Here is an 18,109-nt window from a genome sequence, read left to right as displayed (position 1 = left end):
TGAGAGAGAGGGGAATGTAGAACTGAGGAGACAGAGTGAGTGTGGGGAATCTCCAGTACTGGGAGTACAGGACACTGAGAGGGGAGAGTGAGAGAGAGGGGAATGTAGAACTGAGGAGACAGAGTGAGTGTGGGGAATCCACAATACTGGGAGTACAGGACACTGAGAGGGGAGAGTGAGAGAGAGGGGAATGTAGAACTGAGGAGACAGAGTGTGTGGGGAATGTCCAGTACTGGGAGTACAGGATACTGAGAGGGGAGAGTGAGAGAGAGGGGAATGTAGAACTGAGGGGACAGAGTGAGTGTGGGGAATCTCCAGTACTGGGAGTACAGGATACTGAGAGGGGAGAGAGAGAGAGAGGGGAATGTAGAACTGAGGGGACAGAGTGAGTGTGGGGGATTCTCCAGTACTGGGAATACAGGACACTGAGAGGGGAGAGTGAGAGAGGGTAATGTAGAACTGAGGGGACAGAGTGAGTGTGGGGAATCTCCAGTACTGGGGGTACAGGACACTGAGAGTCGAGAGAGGGGAATGTAGAACTGAGGGGACCGAGTGAGTGTGGGGAATCTCCAGTACTGGGGGTACAGGACACTGATAGACGAGTGAGGGGAATGTAGAACTGAGGGGACAGAGTGAGTGTGGGGAATCTCCAGTACTGGGAGTACAGGTCACTGAGAGGGGAGAGTGAGAGAGAGGGGAATGTAGAACTGAGGGGACAGAGCGAGTGTGGGGAATCTCCAGTACTGGGAGTACAGGACACAGAGAGGGGAGAGTGAGGATGAGGGGAATGTAGAACTGAGGGGATAGAGTGAGTGTGGGGAATCTCCAGTACTGGGAATACATGACACTGAGAGGGGAGAGTGAGAGAGGGGAATGTAGAACTGAGGGGACAGAGTGAGTGTGGGGAATCTCCAGTACTGTGTGTACAGGACACTGAGAGGGGAGAGTGAGAGAGAGGGGAATGTAGAACTGAGGGGACAGAGTGAGTGTGGGGAATCTCCAGTACTGGGAGTACAGGACACTGAGAGGGGAGAGTGAGAGAGAGGGGAATGTAGAACTGAGGGGACAGAGTGAGTGTGGGAAATCTCCGGTACTGGGTGTAGCGCACAAAGACTCATGAGAGACGAATAGAGATGAAGTCGATGAGGCTTTATTAAGCGTGACTTGTTCCCCGCAGTTCAGTAGCAGACTGGCCTGCGGGGGAGAACTCCTGGTTCTTATACTCCGCCTTCAGGGCGGAGCTAGAGGTCAACAGCCAACCAGGACCCGGGATCTGTCAGCCAATGACATCACTGCTTCACAGTCCCACATGACCCCTAATGCATACTACCACATTCACCCGTTGTTAAAAATGAACCCGGCGGGGTGGTGCTTCGTATGGTGGTAAGGGTTTACAAGGCTGGTCCTGGGAGGAAAACTTTTGCATGTCATCACAGCATGTACAGAGGTTTTTTTGTTTTGTTTTGAACTATTTTCAGTAAAAGAGGGAAAAAGGAAAACGTTCTCGTTACAGTCCACAATATAGTAGTGTTACATCGATGCCATGAGTCGGTCGGGCGGTCTGGTCGTCCTCGTCGATCGCCTTGGCCCCGGTGGTGGTGCTTGTTCCCGTGTTGTCGTCTCCGGGAGCCTTACGGTTTCTGCTTCCGCTTCACTTCTGGTCGGACCTGGGAGGAGGACCGATCCCCCCGGGAAGGGGGTGCTCGCGGGGTGCGCCGGTGGCAGGGAGGGGGTGATTGGTGTCGGGGGGGTGTGCGTGTTGCCGGCGGGCGCCAGATCTCGCAGGGAGACCGTGTCCTGTCGGCCGTCGGGGTACTCCACGTAAGCGTACTGCGGGTTCGCGTGGAGGAGGCGAACCCTCTCACCAACGGGTCCGACTTGTGCGCCCGCACATGTTTTCGGAGCAGGATGGGTCCTGGGACCGCCAGCCCGGTCGGCAGCGACGTTCCAGAGGAGGACTTCCTGGGGAAGACAAGGAGGCGCTCATGAGGCGTTTGGTTAATGATAGTACACAGCAGTGACCGGATGGAGTGGAGAGCGTCCGGGAGGACCTCCTGCCACCGTGAAACTGGGAGGTCCCTGGACCGTAGGGCCAGTAGGACGGTCTTCCAGACTGTGCCGTTCTCCCTCCTACTTGCCCGTTCCCCCGGGGGTTGTAGCTGGTCGTCCTGCTCGAGGCTATACCGTTGTTGAGCAGGAACTGGCGCAGCTCGTCACTCATAAAGGTGACCCTGTCACGGTGGACGTATGCGGGGCAACCGAACAGTGTGAATATGGTGTTAAGGGCTTTAATGACTGTGGCCGCTGTCATGTCAGGGCAGGGGATGGCGAAGGGGAAACGGGAGTACTCGTCCACCACGTTCAGGAAGTATATGTTGCGGACGGTGGAGGGGAGGGGCCCTTTGAAATCCAGACTAAGGCGTTCAAAGGGACGGGAAGCCTTGATCAGGTGTGCACCATCCGGCCTGAAAAAGTGCGGTTTGCACTCTGCGCAGATGCGGCAGTTCCTTGTGACTGTACGGACCTCCTCCACAGAGTAGGGGAGGTTGCGGGACTTTATAAAGTGGTAGAACCGAGTGACCCCCGGGTGGCAGAGGTCCTCGTGGAGGGTTTGGAGGCGGTTAATTTGTGCGTTGGCACATGTGCCGCGGGATAGGGCGTTGGACGGCTCGTTCAGCTTTCCGGGACGGTACATGATCTCATAGTTGAAGGTGGAGAGCTCGATCCTCCACCTTAAGATCTTGTCGTTCTTAATTTTGCCCCGCTGTGCATTATCGAACATGAAGGCTACCGACCGTTGGTCAGTGAGGAGAGTGAATCTCCTGCCGGCCAGGTAATGCCTCCAATGTCGCACAGCTTCCACTATGGCTTGGGCTTCCTTTTCCACTGAGGAGTGGCGGATTTCTGAAGCGTAGAGGGTTCGGGAGAAAAAGGCCACGGGCCTGCCCGCTTGGTTAAGGGTGGCCGCTAGAGCTACATCGGAGGCGTCGCTCTCGACCTGAAAGGGGAGGGACTCGTCGATGGCACGCATCGTGGCCTTTGCGATATCCGCTTTGATGCGGCTGAAGGCCTGGCAAGCCTCTGTCGACAGAGGGAAGGTCGTGGTCTGTATTAGGGGGCGGGCCTTGTCTGCGTACTGGGGGACCCACTGGGCGTAATATGAAAAAAAACCCAGGCAGCGTTTTAGGGCTTTTGAGCAGTGCGGGAGGGGAAATTCCATGAGGGGGCGCATGCGTTCGGGGTCGGAGCCTATTATCCCATTGCGCACTACATATCCCAAGATGGGTAGCCGGTTTGTGCTAAACACGCACTTGTCCTCGTTGTATGTGAGGTTCAAGGCTTTAGCGGTCTGGAGGAATTTTTGGAGGTTGGCGTCGTGGTCCTGCTGATCGTGGCCGCAGATGGTTACGTTGTCGAGGTACGGGAACGTGGCCCGCAACCCGTGTTGATCAACCATTCGGTCCATCTCTCGTTGGAAGACCGAGACCCCGTTTGTGACGCCAAATGGGACCCTTAGGAAGTGGTATAATCGCACGTCTGCCTCGAAGGCTGTGTACTTGCGGTCACTTGGGCGGATGGGGAGCTGATGGTTTGGCGGACTTGAGGTCCACGGTGGAGAAGACCTTAAATTGGGCAATCCGATTGACCATGTCGGATATGCGGGGGAGAGGGTACGCATCTAGTTGTGTGTACCTGTTGATGGTCTGGCTATAATCTATGACCATGGGCAGCACGGTAGCATAGTGGTTAGCGCAATTGCTTCACAGCTCCAGGGTCCCAGGTTCGATTCACGGCTGGATCACTGTCTGTGCGGAGTCTGCACGTTCTCCCCGTGTGTGCGTGGGTTTCCTCCGGGTGCTCCGGTTTCCTCCCACAGTCCAAAGATGTGCAGGTTAGGTGGATTGGCCATGCTAAAATTGCCCTTAGTGTCCAAAATTGCCCTTAGTGTTGGTTGAGTGGGGTTACTGGGTTATGGGGATAGGGTGGTGTGGGCTTAGGTAGGGTGCTCTTTCCAATAGCCGGTGCAGACTCGATGGGCCGAATGGCCTCCTTCTGCACTGTAAATTCTATGAAATCCTTTGCTTCTCCCCTGTCTTTACTACTACCACCTGTGCTCTCCAGGGACTGTTGCTGGCCTGGATTATGCCTTCCTTCAGTAGCCGCTGGACTTCGGACCGAATGAATGTCCGGTCCTGGGCGCTGTACCGTCTGCTCCTAGTGGCGACGGGTTTGCAATCCGGGGTAAGTTGCAAACAAGGATGGGGGCTCAACCTTGAGGGTTGCGAGGCCGCAGATAGTGAGTGGGGGTATTGGGCCGCCGAATTGAAATGTTAGGCTCTGTAGGTTGCACTGGAAATCTAATCCCAGTAATGTGGGCGCGCAGAGTTGGGGAAGGACGTAGAGCCTGTAGTTTTTAAACTCCCTCCCTTGCACCGTTAGGGTCACTATGCGGAAGCCTTTAATCTGTACGGAGTGGGATCCTGCAGCTAGGGAAATCTTTTGCGCACTGGGACGGATGGTCAAAAAACAGCGTCTTACCGTGTCGGGGTGGATGAAGCTTTCCGTGCTCCCGGAGTCGACCAGGCATGGTGTCTCGTGCCCGTTTATCAGCACCGTTGTTGTCGTCGTCTGGAGCGTCCGGGGCCGTGTTTGGTCCAGCGTCATTGAGGCCAGACGTGATCGTAGTGCTTGAGCGTCTTCCTCGAACCCCGTGGAGCCGTCGACACTGGGGTCCGTTGTTGCCGTCCAAGATGGCGGCGGGGGTGAACAAAATGGCCGCCCCCATGCATCGCACATGGCTGGGGGGTCACAAGATGGCGGCGGGGGTGGACAAAATGGCCGTCCCCATGCGTCGCTCAGGTCTGGGGGATCCCAAGATGGCGGCGCCCCTCCTCCCCTCGTGGTGGCCGGGACCCAAAATGGTTGCGCCTGCGGGTCGTACATGGGGCGCTGGGCAGCGGTGGCCGGGACCCAAACTGGTTGCGCCTGCGGGTCGTACATGGGGCGCTGGGGGGGTTGGGGAGCGTTAGAAGCGCGCAGGAATCCTTGTTCGCCGGGGACAGCGGCGACCTCCCGGGACCGGCACACAGCCGCGAAATGGCCCTTTTTCCCGCAGCTCTTACAAATCGCTGCGCGGGCCGGGCAGCGCTGCCGGGGGTGTTTCGCCTGGCCGCAGAAATAGCAGCGGGCTCCCCGGCACGACTTGCCGTCTGAACCGCGCAAGCCTGTGGGGTGGGGGGGAGGTGGTTTGTCGCAACGGGGGTCCACGGAGCCCAAGGGGCTGCCGCGCGGTCGGGGCCGTAGGCGCGGGCGTTTCACGCGGCCACATCTAGTGAGGCTGCAAGGGCCCGTGCCTCTGAGAGTCCTAGCGACTCTTTTTCTAAAAGTCTTTGGCGAATTTGGGAAGAGTTCATACCAGAAACAAAAGCATCACGCATCAACATGTCCGTGTGTTCCATCGCGTTTACCGGCGGGCAGCTGCAGGCCCGTCCCAAAATTAGTAGCACGGCGTAGAAATCATCTATCGATTCTCCGGGACTTTGCCGTCTCGTTGCGAGTTGGTAGCGTGCGTAGATCTGGTTCACTGGGCGAACATAGAAGCTTTTTAGAGCTGTGAACGCCATCTGGTAATCCTCAGCGTCTTCGATGAGAGGGAAAATTTCCGGGCTTATCCTCGCGTGCAGGACCTGTAGTTTCTGGTCTTCTGTGACCCGGCCGGGGGCCGTTCTGAGGTAGGCCTCGAAGCAAGTCTGCCTGTGTTTGAAAACTGCTGCTGAGTTCACTGCATTGGGGCTGATCCTCAGGCATTCCGGGATGATCCTGAGCTCCATAGATGGTTGGCTGTTGACCTCTAGCTCCGCCCTGAAGGCGGAGTATAAGAACCAGGAGTTCTCCCCCGCAGGCCAGTCTGCTACTGAACTGCGGGGAACAAGTCACGCTTAATAAAGCCTCATCGACTTCATCTCTATTCGTCTCTCGTGAGTCTTTGTGCGCTACAATTTATTAAGCGTGACTTGTTCCCCACAATTCAGTAGCAGACTGGCCTGCGGGGGAGAACTCCTGGTTCTTATACTCCGCCTTCAGGGCGGAGCTAGAGGTCAACAGCCAACCAGGACCCGGGATCTGTCAGCCAATGACATCACGGCTTCACAGTCCCACATGACCCCGATGCATACTACCACATTGGGAGTACAGGACACTGAGAGGGGAGAGTGAGAGAGAGGGGAATGTAGAACTGAGGGGACAGAGTGAGTGTGGGGAATCTCCAGTACTGGGAATACAGGACACTGAGAGGGGAGAGTGAGAGAGAGGGGAATGTAGAACTGAGGGGACAGAGTGAGTGTGGGGAATCTCCAATACTGGGAGTACAGGTCACTGAGAGGGGAGAGTGAGAGAGAGGGGAATGTAGAACTGAGGGGACAGAGTGAGTGTGGGGAATCTCCAGTACTGGGAGTACAGGACACTGAGAGGGGAGAGTGAGAGAGAGGGGAATATAGAACTGAGGGGACAGAGTGAGTGTGGGGAATCTCCAGTACTGGGAATACAGGACACTGAGAGGGGAGAGTGAGAGAGAGGGGAATGTAGAACTGAGGGGACAGAGTGAGTGTGGGGAATCTCCAATACTGGGAGTACAGGACACTGAGAGGGGAGAGTGAGAGAGAGGGGAATGTAGAACTGAGGGGATAGAGTGAGTGTGGGGAATCTCCAGTACTGGGAGTACAGGACACTGAGAGGGGAGAGTGAGAGAGAGGGGAATGGAGAACTGAGGGGATAGAGTGAGTGTGGGGAATCTCCAGTACTGGGAATACATGACACTGAGAGGGGAGAGTGAGAGAGAGGGGAATGTCGAGCTGAGGGACAGAGTGAGTGTGGGGAATCTCCAGTACTGGGAGTACAGGACACAGCGAGGGGAGAGTGAGAGAGAGGGGAATGTAGAACTGAGGGGATAGAGTGAATGTGGGGAATCTCCAGTACTGGGAATACAGGACACTGAGAGGGGAGAGTGAGAGAGTGGGGAATGTAGAGCTGAGGGACAGAGTGAGTGTGGGGAATCTCCAGTACTGGGAGTACAGGACACTGAGAGGGGAGAGTGAGAGAGAGGGGAATGTAGAACTGAGGGGACAGAGTGAGTGTGGGGAATCTCCAGTACTGGGAATACAGGACACTGAGAGGGGAGAGTGAGAGAGAGTGAATGTAGAACTGAGGGGACAGAGTGAGTGTGGGGAATCTCCAATACTGGGAGTACAGGTCACTGAGAGGGGAGAGTGAGAGAGAGAGGGGAATGTAGAACTGAGGGGACAGAGTGAGTGTGGGGAATCTCCAGTACTGGGAGTACAGGACACAGAGAGGGGAGAGTGAGAGAGAGGGGAATGGAGAACTGAGGGGATAGAGTGAGTGTGGGGAATCTCCAGTACTGGGAATACATGACACTGAGAGGGGAGAGTGAGAGAGTGGGGAATGTAGAACTGAGGGGACAGAGTGAGTGTGGGGAATCTCCAGTACTGGGAGTACAGGACACTGAGAGGGGAGAGTGAGAGAGTGGGGAATGTAGAACTAAGGGACAGAGTAAATGTGGGGAATCTCCAGTACTGGGAGTACAGGACACTGAGAGGGGAGAGTGAGAGAGAGGGGAATGTAGAACTGAGGGGACAGAGTGAGTGTGGGGAATCTCCAGTACTGGGAGTACAGGACACTGAGAGGGGAGAGTGAGAGAGAGGGGAATGTAGAACTGAGGGGACAGAGTGAGTGTGGGGGAATCACCAGTACTGGGAGTACAGGACACTGAGAGGGGAGAGTGAGAGAGAGGGGAATGTAGAACTGAGGGGACAGAGTGAGTGTGGGGAATCTCCAGTACTGAGAGTACAGGACACTGAGAGGGGAGAGTGAGAGAGGGTTATGTAGAACTGAGGGGACAGAGTGAGTGTGGGGGAATCACCAGTACTGGGAGTACAGGACACTGAGAGGGGAGAGTGAGAGAGAGGGGAATGTAGAACTGAGGGGACAGAGTGAGTGTGGGGAATCTCCAGTACTGGGAGTACAGGACACTGAGAGGGGAGAGTGAGAGAGAGGGGAATGTAGAACTGAGGGGACAGAGTGAGTGTGGGGAATCTCCAGTACTGGGAGTACAGGACACTGAGAGGGGAGAGTGAGAGAGAGGGGAATGTAGAACTGAGGGGACAGAGTGAGTGTGGGGAATCTCCAGTACTGGGAGTACAGGACACAGCGAGGGGAGAGTGAGAGAGAGGGGAATGTAGAACTGAGGGTATAGAGTGAGTGTGGGGAATCTCCAGTACTGGGAATACATGACACTGAGAGGGGAGAGTGAGAGAGAGGGGAATGTAGAGCTGAGGGACAGAGTGAGTGTGGGGAATCTCCAGTACTGGGAGTACAGGACACTGAGAGGGGAGAGTGAGAGAGAGGGGAATGTAGAACTGAGGGGACAGAGTGAGTGTGGGGAATCTCCAGTACTGAGAGTACAGGACACTGAGAGGGGAGAGTGAGAGAGGGTTATGTAGAACTGAGGGGACAGAGTGAGTGTGGGGAATCTCCAGTACTGGGAGTACAGGACACAGAGAGGGGAGAGTGAGAGAGAGGGGAATGTAGAACTGAGGGGCCAGAGTGAGTGTGGGGAATCTCCAGTACTGGGAGTACAGGACACTGAGAGGGGAGAGTGAGAGAGGGGAATGTAGAACAGAGGGGACAGAGTGAGTGTGGGGAATCTCCAGTACTGGGAGTACAGGACACTGAGAGGGGAGAGTGAGAGAGGGGAATGTAGAACAGAGGGGACAGAGTGAGTGTGGGGAATCTCCAGTACTGGGAGTACAGGACACTGAGAGGGGAGAGTGAGAGAGAGTGAATGTAGAACTGAGGGGACAGAGTGAGTGTGGGGAATCTCCAATACTGGGAGTACAGGACACTGAGAGGGGAGAGTGAGAGAGAGAGGGGAATGTAGAACTGAGGGGACAGAGTGAGTGTGGGGAATCTCCAGTACTGGGAGTACAGGACACAGAGAGGGGAGAGTGAGAGAGAGGGGAATGGAGAACTGAGGGGATAGAGTGAGTGTGGGGAATCTCCAGTACTGGGAATACATGACACTGAGAGGGGAGAGTGAGAGAGAGGGGAATGTAGAGCTGAGGGACAGAGTGAGTGTGGGGAATCTCCAGTACTGGGAGTACAGGACACAGCGAGGGGAGAGTGAGAGAGAGGGGAATGTAGAACTGAGGGGATAGAGTGAATGTGGGGAATCTCCAGTACTGGGAATACAGGACACTGAGAGGGGAGAGTGAGAGAGTGGGGAATGTAGAACTGAGGGGACAGAGTGAGTGTGGGGAATCTCCAGTACTGGGAGTACAGGACACTGAGAGGGGAGAGTGAGAGAGTGGGGAATGTAGAACTAAGGGACAGAGTAAATGTGGGGAATCTCCAGTACTGGGAGTACAGGACACTGAGAGGGGAGAGTGAGAGAGAGGGGAATGTAGAACTGAGGGTATAGAGTGAGTGTGGGGAATCTCCAGTACTGGGAATACATGACACTGAGAGGGGAGAGTGAGAGAGAGGGGAATGTAGAGCTGAGGGACAGAGTGAGTGTGGGGAATCTCCAGTACTGGGAGTACAGGACACTGAGAGGGGAGAGTGAGAGAGAGGGGAATGTAGAACTGAGGGGACAGAGTGAGTGTGGGGAATCTCCAGTACTGAGAGTACAGGACACTGAGAGGGGAGAGTGAGAGAGGGTTATGTAGAACTGAGGGGACAGAGTGAGTGTGGGGAATCTCCAGTACTGGGAGTACAGGACACAGAGAGGGGAGAGTGAGAGAGAGGGGAATGTAGAACTGAGGGGCCAGAGTGAGTGTGGGGAATCTCCAGTACTGGGAGTACAGGACACTGAGAGGGGAGAGTGAGAGAGGGGAATGTAGAACAGAGGGGACAGAGTGAGTGTGGGGAATCTCCAGTACTGGGAGTACAGGACACTGAGAGGGGAGAGTGAGAGAGGGGAATGTAGAACAGAGGGGACAGAGTGAGTGTGGGGAATCTCCAGTACTGGGAGTACAGGACACTGAGAGGGGAGAGTGAGAGAGGGGAATGTAGAACTGAGGGGACAGAGTGAGTGTGGGGAATCTCCAGTACTGGGGGTACAGGACACGGAGAGACGAGAGAGGGGAATTTAGAACTGAGGGGACAGAGTGAGTTTGTGCAATCTCCAGTACTGGGAGTACAGGACACTGAGAGGAGAGAGTGAGAGAGAGGGGAATGTAGAACTGAGGGGACAGAGTGAGTGTGGGGAATCTCCAGTACTGGGAATACATGACACTGAGAGGGGAGAGTGAGAGGGATGGTGTGGTAATACCAGGTATTGCAGTACCTGAGAGGTGAATGACCATTGGCTAGACCTAGGAATCTACCATTGGCTAACGTACATAGCTCCGCCCTGAGAGGCGGAGTATAAGAACCAATGCCGTCCCAGCAGCCTTCACTTTCTGTATCGAAGCTGCTGGGTACAGTTGTAGCAGATTAAAGCCGATTAGTTATGACTCACCATGTCTCGAGAGTAATTGATTGTGCATCAATTTAATCAGCCATTACTTCTGAAAGGATGGATCTCCGCATCAAGCCGGCGTGCCTTCAGCTCAGCCCCCACGCAGACAACTCCACTGCTATTTCCAAGCATTGGCTGGCGTGTTTTGAGAGCTACCTCGACACGGCCGCCGACACCCCCACGGAAAGGCAGAAAATGCACCTTCTACACTCGCGGGTCAGCCCTGCGATCTACCCTCTGATCGAAGAGGCGGCGAACTATGCTGCAGCTATGTAGCTGCTAGAAGGACGTTACATCCGTCCACTAAACCAGGTCTACGCCCGTCACCTGCTGGCAACTAGTAGGCAGAGCCCAGAAGAAACACTGGAAGACTTCTATCGGGTACTAATGGGGCCGAAACTGCGGCTGCCCAGCAGTTACGGGGAATGAGCACACGGAACTTTTATTCGGGATGCTTTCCTGGCAGGTATGACTTCCCCCGACATCCACCGAAGGCTCCTTGAAATGGACACGCTGGGCCTCACTGAGGCACGGGCCCTGGCAGGGTCATTGGACGTTGCGTACAAAAACGCACTGGCTTTTGCCCCCGCACGCACGGCGCCCCCCTGTGCTGCGTGGCACCCCGTCGCGGGAGCTCCCCAGACTTTCCCGCTAACCCCGCAGGCCTGCGCGGCAAGACGGCCCCCTATCACCGCCAGCCAACGCTGCTTCTTCTGCGGCCAGGCGAATCATCCGCGCGTGCGCTGCCCGGCCCACACCGCCACCTGCAAAGGGTGCGGCAAGAAAGGCCAATATGTCGCGGTCTGCCAGGCCCGTGATGTGGCCGCGGTCTCCAGCGACTATCAGCAGCCTTTCTTTCCGGTCCCTGCCATCTAAGGCCCACCGCCGCCCTTCTATCCCCAGGCAGCGTGCGACCCACGGCCACGGCCATTTTGCCTCCCGGCCACCATGCTGGATGGGTGGGCGCCGCCATTTTGTCCCTCGCCGCCGCCATCTTCGGCATCCCCAGACTCCATGTGCAACCCATGGCTGACGCCATCTTGGATGGGGCCTCAAGCCCCCAGCACAGCCGACTACACGCTGCCCGACCAGAACTCCCCCTTGCTGCAGCTAGCCTCCGTTACCCTGGATCAGAGTCGGCCCGGAACGCTAGCGAAAGCCACCACAACGATCGCCATCAACGGCCACGTGACGTCGTGCCTGAATGACTCCGGGAGCACGGAAAGCTTTGTCCACCCCGACACGGTAAGGCGCTGTTCTCTTGTCACCCATCCCGTAAACTAACGGATCTCCCTGGCCTCCGGGTCACACGTAGTGGAGATAAAGGGGTTCTGCCTAGCGAACCTCACTGTCCAAGGCAGGGAATTCCGCAATTTCCGCCTGCCTGTTCTGCCACACCTCTGTGCAGCCACCCTTCTTGGGCTGGATTTCCAGTGCCACCTACAAAGCCCGACCTTTAAATTTGGCTGCCCTATACCCCCCTTACTGTCTGCGGCCTCGCGACCCTTAAGGTCGACCCGCCTTCCCTGTTTGTGAACCTCACCACGGATTGCAAACCCGTCGCCACCAGGACAGACGGTAGAGTGCCCAGGACCGGACCTTCATCAGGTCCGAGGTCCAAAGGCTGCTGAAGGAAGGGGTTATCGAAGCGAGCAACAGCCCCTGGAGGGCTCAAGTAGTGGTGGTAAAGACCGGGGAGAAACATAGGATGGTCATAGACTACAGCCAGACCATCAACAGGTTTACGCAACTGGACGCGTACCCTCTCCCCTGTACAGCCGACCTGGCAAACAGGATCGCGCAATACAAAGTCTTCTCCACGGTGGATCTCAAGTCTGCCTACCACCAGCTACCCCTCCGTCATGTTGACCGCCAGTACACTGCCTTCGAAGCAGATGGGTGGCTCTATCACTTTTTAAGGGTTCTCTTCGGTGTCACGAAGTGGGTCTCGGTCTTCCAGTGTGAGATGGACCGAATGGTTGACCGGTACGACTTACGCGCAACGTTCCCGTATCTTGAAAACGTCACCATCTGCGGCCATGACCAGCAGGACCACGACACCAACCTCCGAAAATTTCTCCAGACCGCGAAAATCCTTAATCTGACCAACAATAAGGATAAATGCGTGTTTAGCACCGACCGTCTAGCCATCCTAGGCTACGTATTGGAAATGGAGTCATAGGCCCCGACCATGAACACATGCCCCCTCATGGAGTTCCCCCTCCCTCACTGCCCCAGGCCCTAAAGCGCTGCCTCGGCTTCTTTAGCTATTATGTACAATGGGTCCCTAATTACGCAGACAAGGCTCGACCCCTGATCCAGTCCACAACCTTCCCCCTGTCGACGGAGGCCCGCCAGGCCTTCTGCTGCGTCAAAGCGGACATCGCAAAAGCCACGATGCGCGCCATCGACGAGTCCCTCCCCTTCCAGGTCGAGAGCGACGCGTCCGACGTAGCTCTGGCGGCCACCCTCAACCAAGCAGGCAGGCCCGTGGCTTTCTTCTCCCGCACTCTCCATGCTTCCGAAATTCGCCATTCCTCGGTCGAAAAAGAGGCCCAGGCCATAGTAGAAGCTGTGTGACATTGGAGGCATTACCTGGGCGGCAGGAGATTCACTCTCCTCACCGACCAACGGTCGGTGGCCTTCATGTTCGATAATGCGCAGCGGGGCAAGATTAAGATCTTGCGGTGGAGGATAGAACTCTCCACCTACAATTACGAGATCTTGTATCGTCCCGGGAAGCTGAACGAGCCTCCTGATGCCCTGTCCCGCGGCACTTGTGCCACCGCGCAAGTGGACCACCTCCGAGCCCTCCACGAGGACCTCTGCCACCCGGGGGTCACTCGTTTCTTTCATTTCATTAAGACCCGCAACCTGCCCTACTCCATCGAGGAGGTCAGGTCCGTCACCAGGGACTGCCGAAACTGCGCGGAGTGCAAACCGCACTTCACCGGCCAGAGAGAGCGCAATTGCTAAAGGCTTCCCGTCCATTTGAACGCCTCATCATGGACTTCAAAGGCCCCTCCCCTCCACCGACCGCAACACGTATTTCCTGAACGTGATTGACGAGTACTCCCGGTTCCCATTCGCCATCCCTACCCCGACATGACCGCAACCACCATCATCAAGGCCCTCCAAGGTATTTTTACACTGTTCAGTTTCCCCTCATACATACACAGTGATAGGGGGTCCTTCTTTATGAGCGACGAACTGCGTCAATTCCTGCTCAGCAAAGGCATCGCCTCCAGCAGGACGACCAGTTACAACCCCCGGGGAAACAGGTAGGTAGAAAGGGAGAATGGAACGGTCTGGAAGACCGTCCTGCTGGCCCTTCGGTCCAGGAATCTCCCAGTCTCGCGATGGCAAGAAGTCCTCCCAGTGGCCCTTCACTCCATCCGGTCGCTGCTCTGTACTACCACAAACCAGACACCTCACAAACGTCTCCTTGCTTTTCCCAGGTAGTCCTCCTCCGGGACCTCGCTCCCCACCTGGCTAGCGACACCCGGAGCCGTCCTGCTGCGGAAACATGTGAGGGCACACAAGACGGACCCGTTGGTCGAGAGGGTCCACCTGCTGCATGCCAACCCCCAGTACGCCCACGTAGCGTTCCCCGACGGCCGCCAAGACACGGTCTCCCTTCGGGACCTGGCGCCCGCCGGAGCCCCACACGCACCCGCACCATTGCCCCCACCCTCTCCGCAGCACCTGACCGGAGGGTCAGTACTGCCGCCGCCCCTACCCAGCGCCGAACAGGCACCGACGCCCCCTACAGGCACCCCTCCCCCTGCCCACCTTTCGCCCCAACAGCCTAGGGGTGACAAAGCAGCCTGGGAGGAAGACACCACGTTCCCTGAGCCACAACCGCCGGGGCCCCCACAAGGATCATCGCCGAAACTCAGACGCTCCAGAAGGACGACCAGGCCACCCGATCGTCTGATTGCTGCACCATAAACACTTCTTCTGTTACCCTCGACATCACAGTACCTCCATACCTACTCCTACCATGCAAAAGGCAACAGTAAAGCTGGCCATCACCCCGCTGGGTTCGTTTTTAACAGGGGGTGAATGTGGTAATACCAGGTATTGCAGTACCTGAGAGGTGAATGACCATTGGCTAGACCTAGGAGTCTACCATTGGCTAACGTACATAGCCCCGCCCTGAGAGGCGGGGTATAAGAACCCATGCTGTTCCAGCAGCCTTCACTTTCTGTATCGAAGCTGCTGGGTACAGTTCTAGCTGATTAAAGCCGATTAGATGTGACTCACCTTGTCTCGAGAGTAATTGATTGTGCATCAGAGTGGAATGTAGAACTGAGGGGACAGAGTGAGTGTGGGGGAATCGCCAGTACTGGGAGTACAGGACACTGAGAGGGGAGAGTGAGAGAGAGGGGAATGTAGAACTGAGGGGACAGAGTGAGTGTGGGGAATCTCCAGTACTGGGAGTACAGGACGCTGAGAGGGGAGAGTGAGAGAGAGGGGAATGTAGAACTGAGGGGACAGAGTGAGTGTGGGGAATCTCCAGTACTGGGAGTACAGGACACTGAGAGGGGAGAGTGAGAGAGGGGGGAATGTCGAGCTGAGGGACAGAGTGAGTGTGGGGGAATCTCCAGTACTGGGAGTACAGGTCACTCAGAGGGGAGAGTGAGAGAGAGGGGAATGTAGAACTGAGGGGACAGAGTGAGTGTGGGGAATCTCCAGTACTGGGAGTACAGGACACTGAGAGGGGAGAGTGAGAGAGAGGGGAATGTAGAAGTGAGGGGACAGAGTGAGTGTGGGGAATCTCCAGTACTGGGAGTACAGGACACTGAGAGGGGAGAGTGAGAGAGAGGGGAATGTAGAACTGAGGGGACAGAGTGAGTGTGGGGAATCTGCAGTACTGGGAGTACAGGACACTGAGAGGGGAGCGAGAGAGGGGGGAATGTAGAACTGAGGGGACAGAGTGAGTGTGGGGAATCTCCAGTACTGGGAGTACAGGACACCGAGAGGGGAGAGTGAGAGAGAGGGGAATGTAGAACTGAGGGGACAGAGTGAGTGTGGGGAATCTCCAGTACTGGGAGTACAGGACACTGAGAGGGGAGAGTGAGAGGGAGGGGAATGTAGAACTGAGGGGACAGAGTGAGTGTGGGGAATCTCCAGTACTGGGAGTACAGGACACTGAGAGGGGAGAGTGAGAGGGAGGGGAATGTAGAACTGAGGGGACAGAGTGAGTGTGGGGAATCTCCAGTACTGGGAGTACAGGACACTGAGAGGGGAGAGTGAGAGAGAGGGGAATGTAGAACTGAGGGGACAGAGTGAGTGTGGGGAATCTCCAGTACTGGGAGTACAGGACACTGAGAGGGGAGAGTGAGAGAGAGGGGAATGTAGAATTGAGGGGACAGAGTGAGTGTGGGGAATCTCCAGTACTGGGAATACAGGTCACTGAGAGGGGAGAGTGAGAGAGAGGGGAATGTAGAACTGAGGGGACAGAGTGAGTGTGGGGGAATCTCAGTACTGGGAGTACACGACCCTGAGAGGGAGAGTGAGAGAGAGGGGAATGTAGAACTGAGGGGACAGAGTGAGTGTGGGGGAATCTCTAGTACTGGGAGTACAGGACACTGAGAGGGGAGAGTGAGAGAGAGGGGAATGTAGAACTGAGGGGACAGAGTGAGTGTGGGGGAATCTCCAGTACTGGGAGTACAGGACACTGAGAGGGGAGAGGAGAGAGAGGAATGTAGAACTGAGGGGACAGAGTGAGTGTGGGGGAATCTCCAGTACTGGGAGTACAGGACACTGAGAGGGGAGAGGAGAGAGGGGAATGTAGAACTGAGGGGACAGAGTGAGTGTGGGGAATCTCCAGTACTGGGAATACAGGACACTGAGAGGGGAGAGTGAGAGAGAGGGGAATGTAGAACTGAGGGGACAGTGAGTGTGGGGAATCTCCAGTACTGGGAGTACAGGACACTGTGTTGAATGAGCTGATTTAATTCCCACACACAGATACACGGATAAACACATCTTGTTCCCGGTCTGATCTTCCTTTGTGTGATCAGCCCGGACCAGATCTAATATTGATCATTAAACCCACCACACACACTCACATCCTCATCTACTGAATATGGATGGGATGGAAGAGATCTACAGGATCTCCACAAAGTGTAAGGATGGAGGGGAGTGTGGGAATGAGTATTTCATAGAATCCCTACAGTATAGAAGGAGGCCATTCGGGCCATCGAGTCTGCACTTGCCTTTGAAAGGGGCACCCTATTTAAGGCCATGCCTCCACCTTATCTCCGTAACCCAGTACCTCTACCTAACCTTTTCGACACCAAGGGGCAATTTAGCACGGCCAATCTACCTAAGCTGCACATCTTTAGATTATGGGAGGAACCGGAGCACCCGGAGGAGACCCACGCAGACATGGGGAGAAAGTTCAAATTCCGCACAGACACTTGAGGCCGAATTGAACGCAGGCCCCTGGAGCTGTGAGGCAGCCGTGCTAACCACTGTGCCACCATGCTGCCCCAATTTCTCACACAACCTCCATTCCCTCACATTTGTTGTGTTCTCACTCTCTGATAATGGATTATTCCCCATTCTAACCGACATTTATTTTACTTCTGCAGATTCACCGAGTGTGATCTACACAACAGCTCCCAGTCAGTGACTGAGGGACAGATTGTTGGGCATCAAAGAGACGGGACTGGAAAGTTGTAGAATTACATTTTCCTCGGAATAACTCAGCGTTATACAGGAGAGACCATCGCCAACCATTCCCTCACCCTCTACTTGCTCACACTCTACATGCTCACTCTCCACTCCCTCCGACCACACCCTCATCCTCACCCTCATCCTCCCTTCCCTTCTGCTCAAGTCATTCACCCTCCACTCCCTCACCTTCCAATCCTGGAGTCACTGACTCAGGAAGATGAACATCAGAAACAGCAGCACAAAGAGTCCATGTTCTACCCTCAGTAAGAAGAAATTACGGGATAAAGACAGAAAATGGGAATCTGGGACAAAGCATGATGGTTCTCTGAAAGGGCCAGTACAGCTAGGTGGACAGAATGGTTTCCTTTTGTGCTGAAAGCTTCTGTGATTTTCAGGGATTTCTCTTCAACTCGGTTCCAATTCCCCTTTATATAATGTTGTATTTGAACTGTTGTATAATGTACCTTTTATAACATTTATAACTAAAATATATTTATGTAGGAAAGTCTGCTAATATTCATATCATCAATGTTTCTCTGCGAGAGCTGAGAATTGTGGTTTCTAGTCAATAAATAATTGTTGGTGTTTGACTTGCCTGAATTCTTCTTCACTGATTTCACAAGAAAGGTTTAATTCATTCACTCAGCAGCTTGTGACTCTTGGAATGGGCACTTGTTAAAGTTCAATTCAATGTGAACTGGCTGAGTTCAGACCAAATGTCAGCATCATTCACTGCTTCCCATCAGCATTGATTCACTTGTTCACAGAAAAGAAGATGACAGCGAGAGACAGAGGAGAGGAAGGCGTCTCCTAACTTTAGTGAATCAAACTCCAACACATTTCCCAATGAGGTGAGGGTGAAGTGTCACCAGCTTCTCAGTAATGAGA

General features: G+C 55.1%; 1 protein-coding gene across 1 annotated transcript in view; it reads left to right on the top strand.

Moving 5' to 3' along the window:
• LOC140389075 (uncharacterized) overlaps positions 1-17,811 on the top strand; it is an 80,640-nt gene extending 62,829 nt beyond the window's left edge. Inside the window, exon 11 of the mRNA XM_072473236.1 lies at positions 17,137-17,811. Coding sequence (XP_072329337.1) covers positions 17,137-17,177 — 41 coding nt within the window. The 3' untranslated portion in view covers positions 17,178-17,811. The remainder of the gene's footprint in view (positions 1-17,136) is intronic.
• The last annotated feature ends 298 nt before the right edge of the window (positions 17,812-18,109 follow it).

This window comes from Scyliorhinus torazame, chromosome 14 (genome assembly GCF_047496885.1).
Source record: "Scyliorhinus torazame isolate Kashiwa2021f chromosome 14, sScyTor2.1, whole genome shotgun sequence".
NCBI classification, from domain to species: Eukaryota; Metazoa; Chordata; class Chondrichthyes; order Carcharhiniformes; family Scyliorhinidae; genus Scyliorhinus; species Scyliorhinus torazame.
The sequence above is the reverse complement of the archived record's forward strand: the minus strand, read 5'-3'. Positions and strand labels throughout refer to the sequence as shown.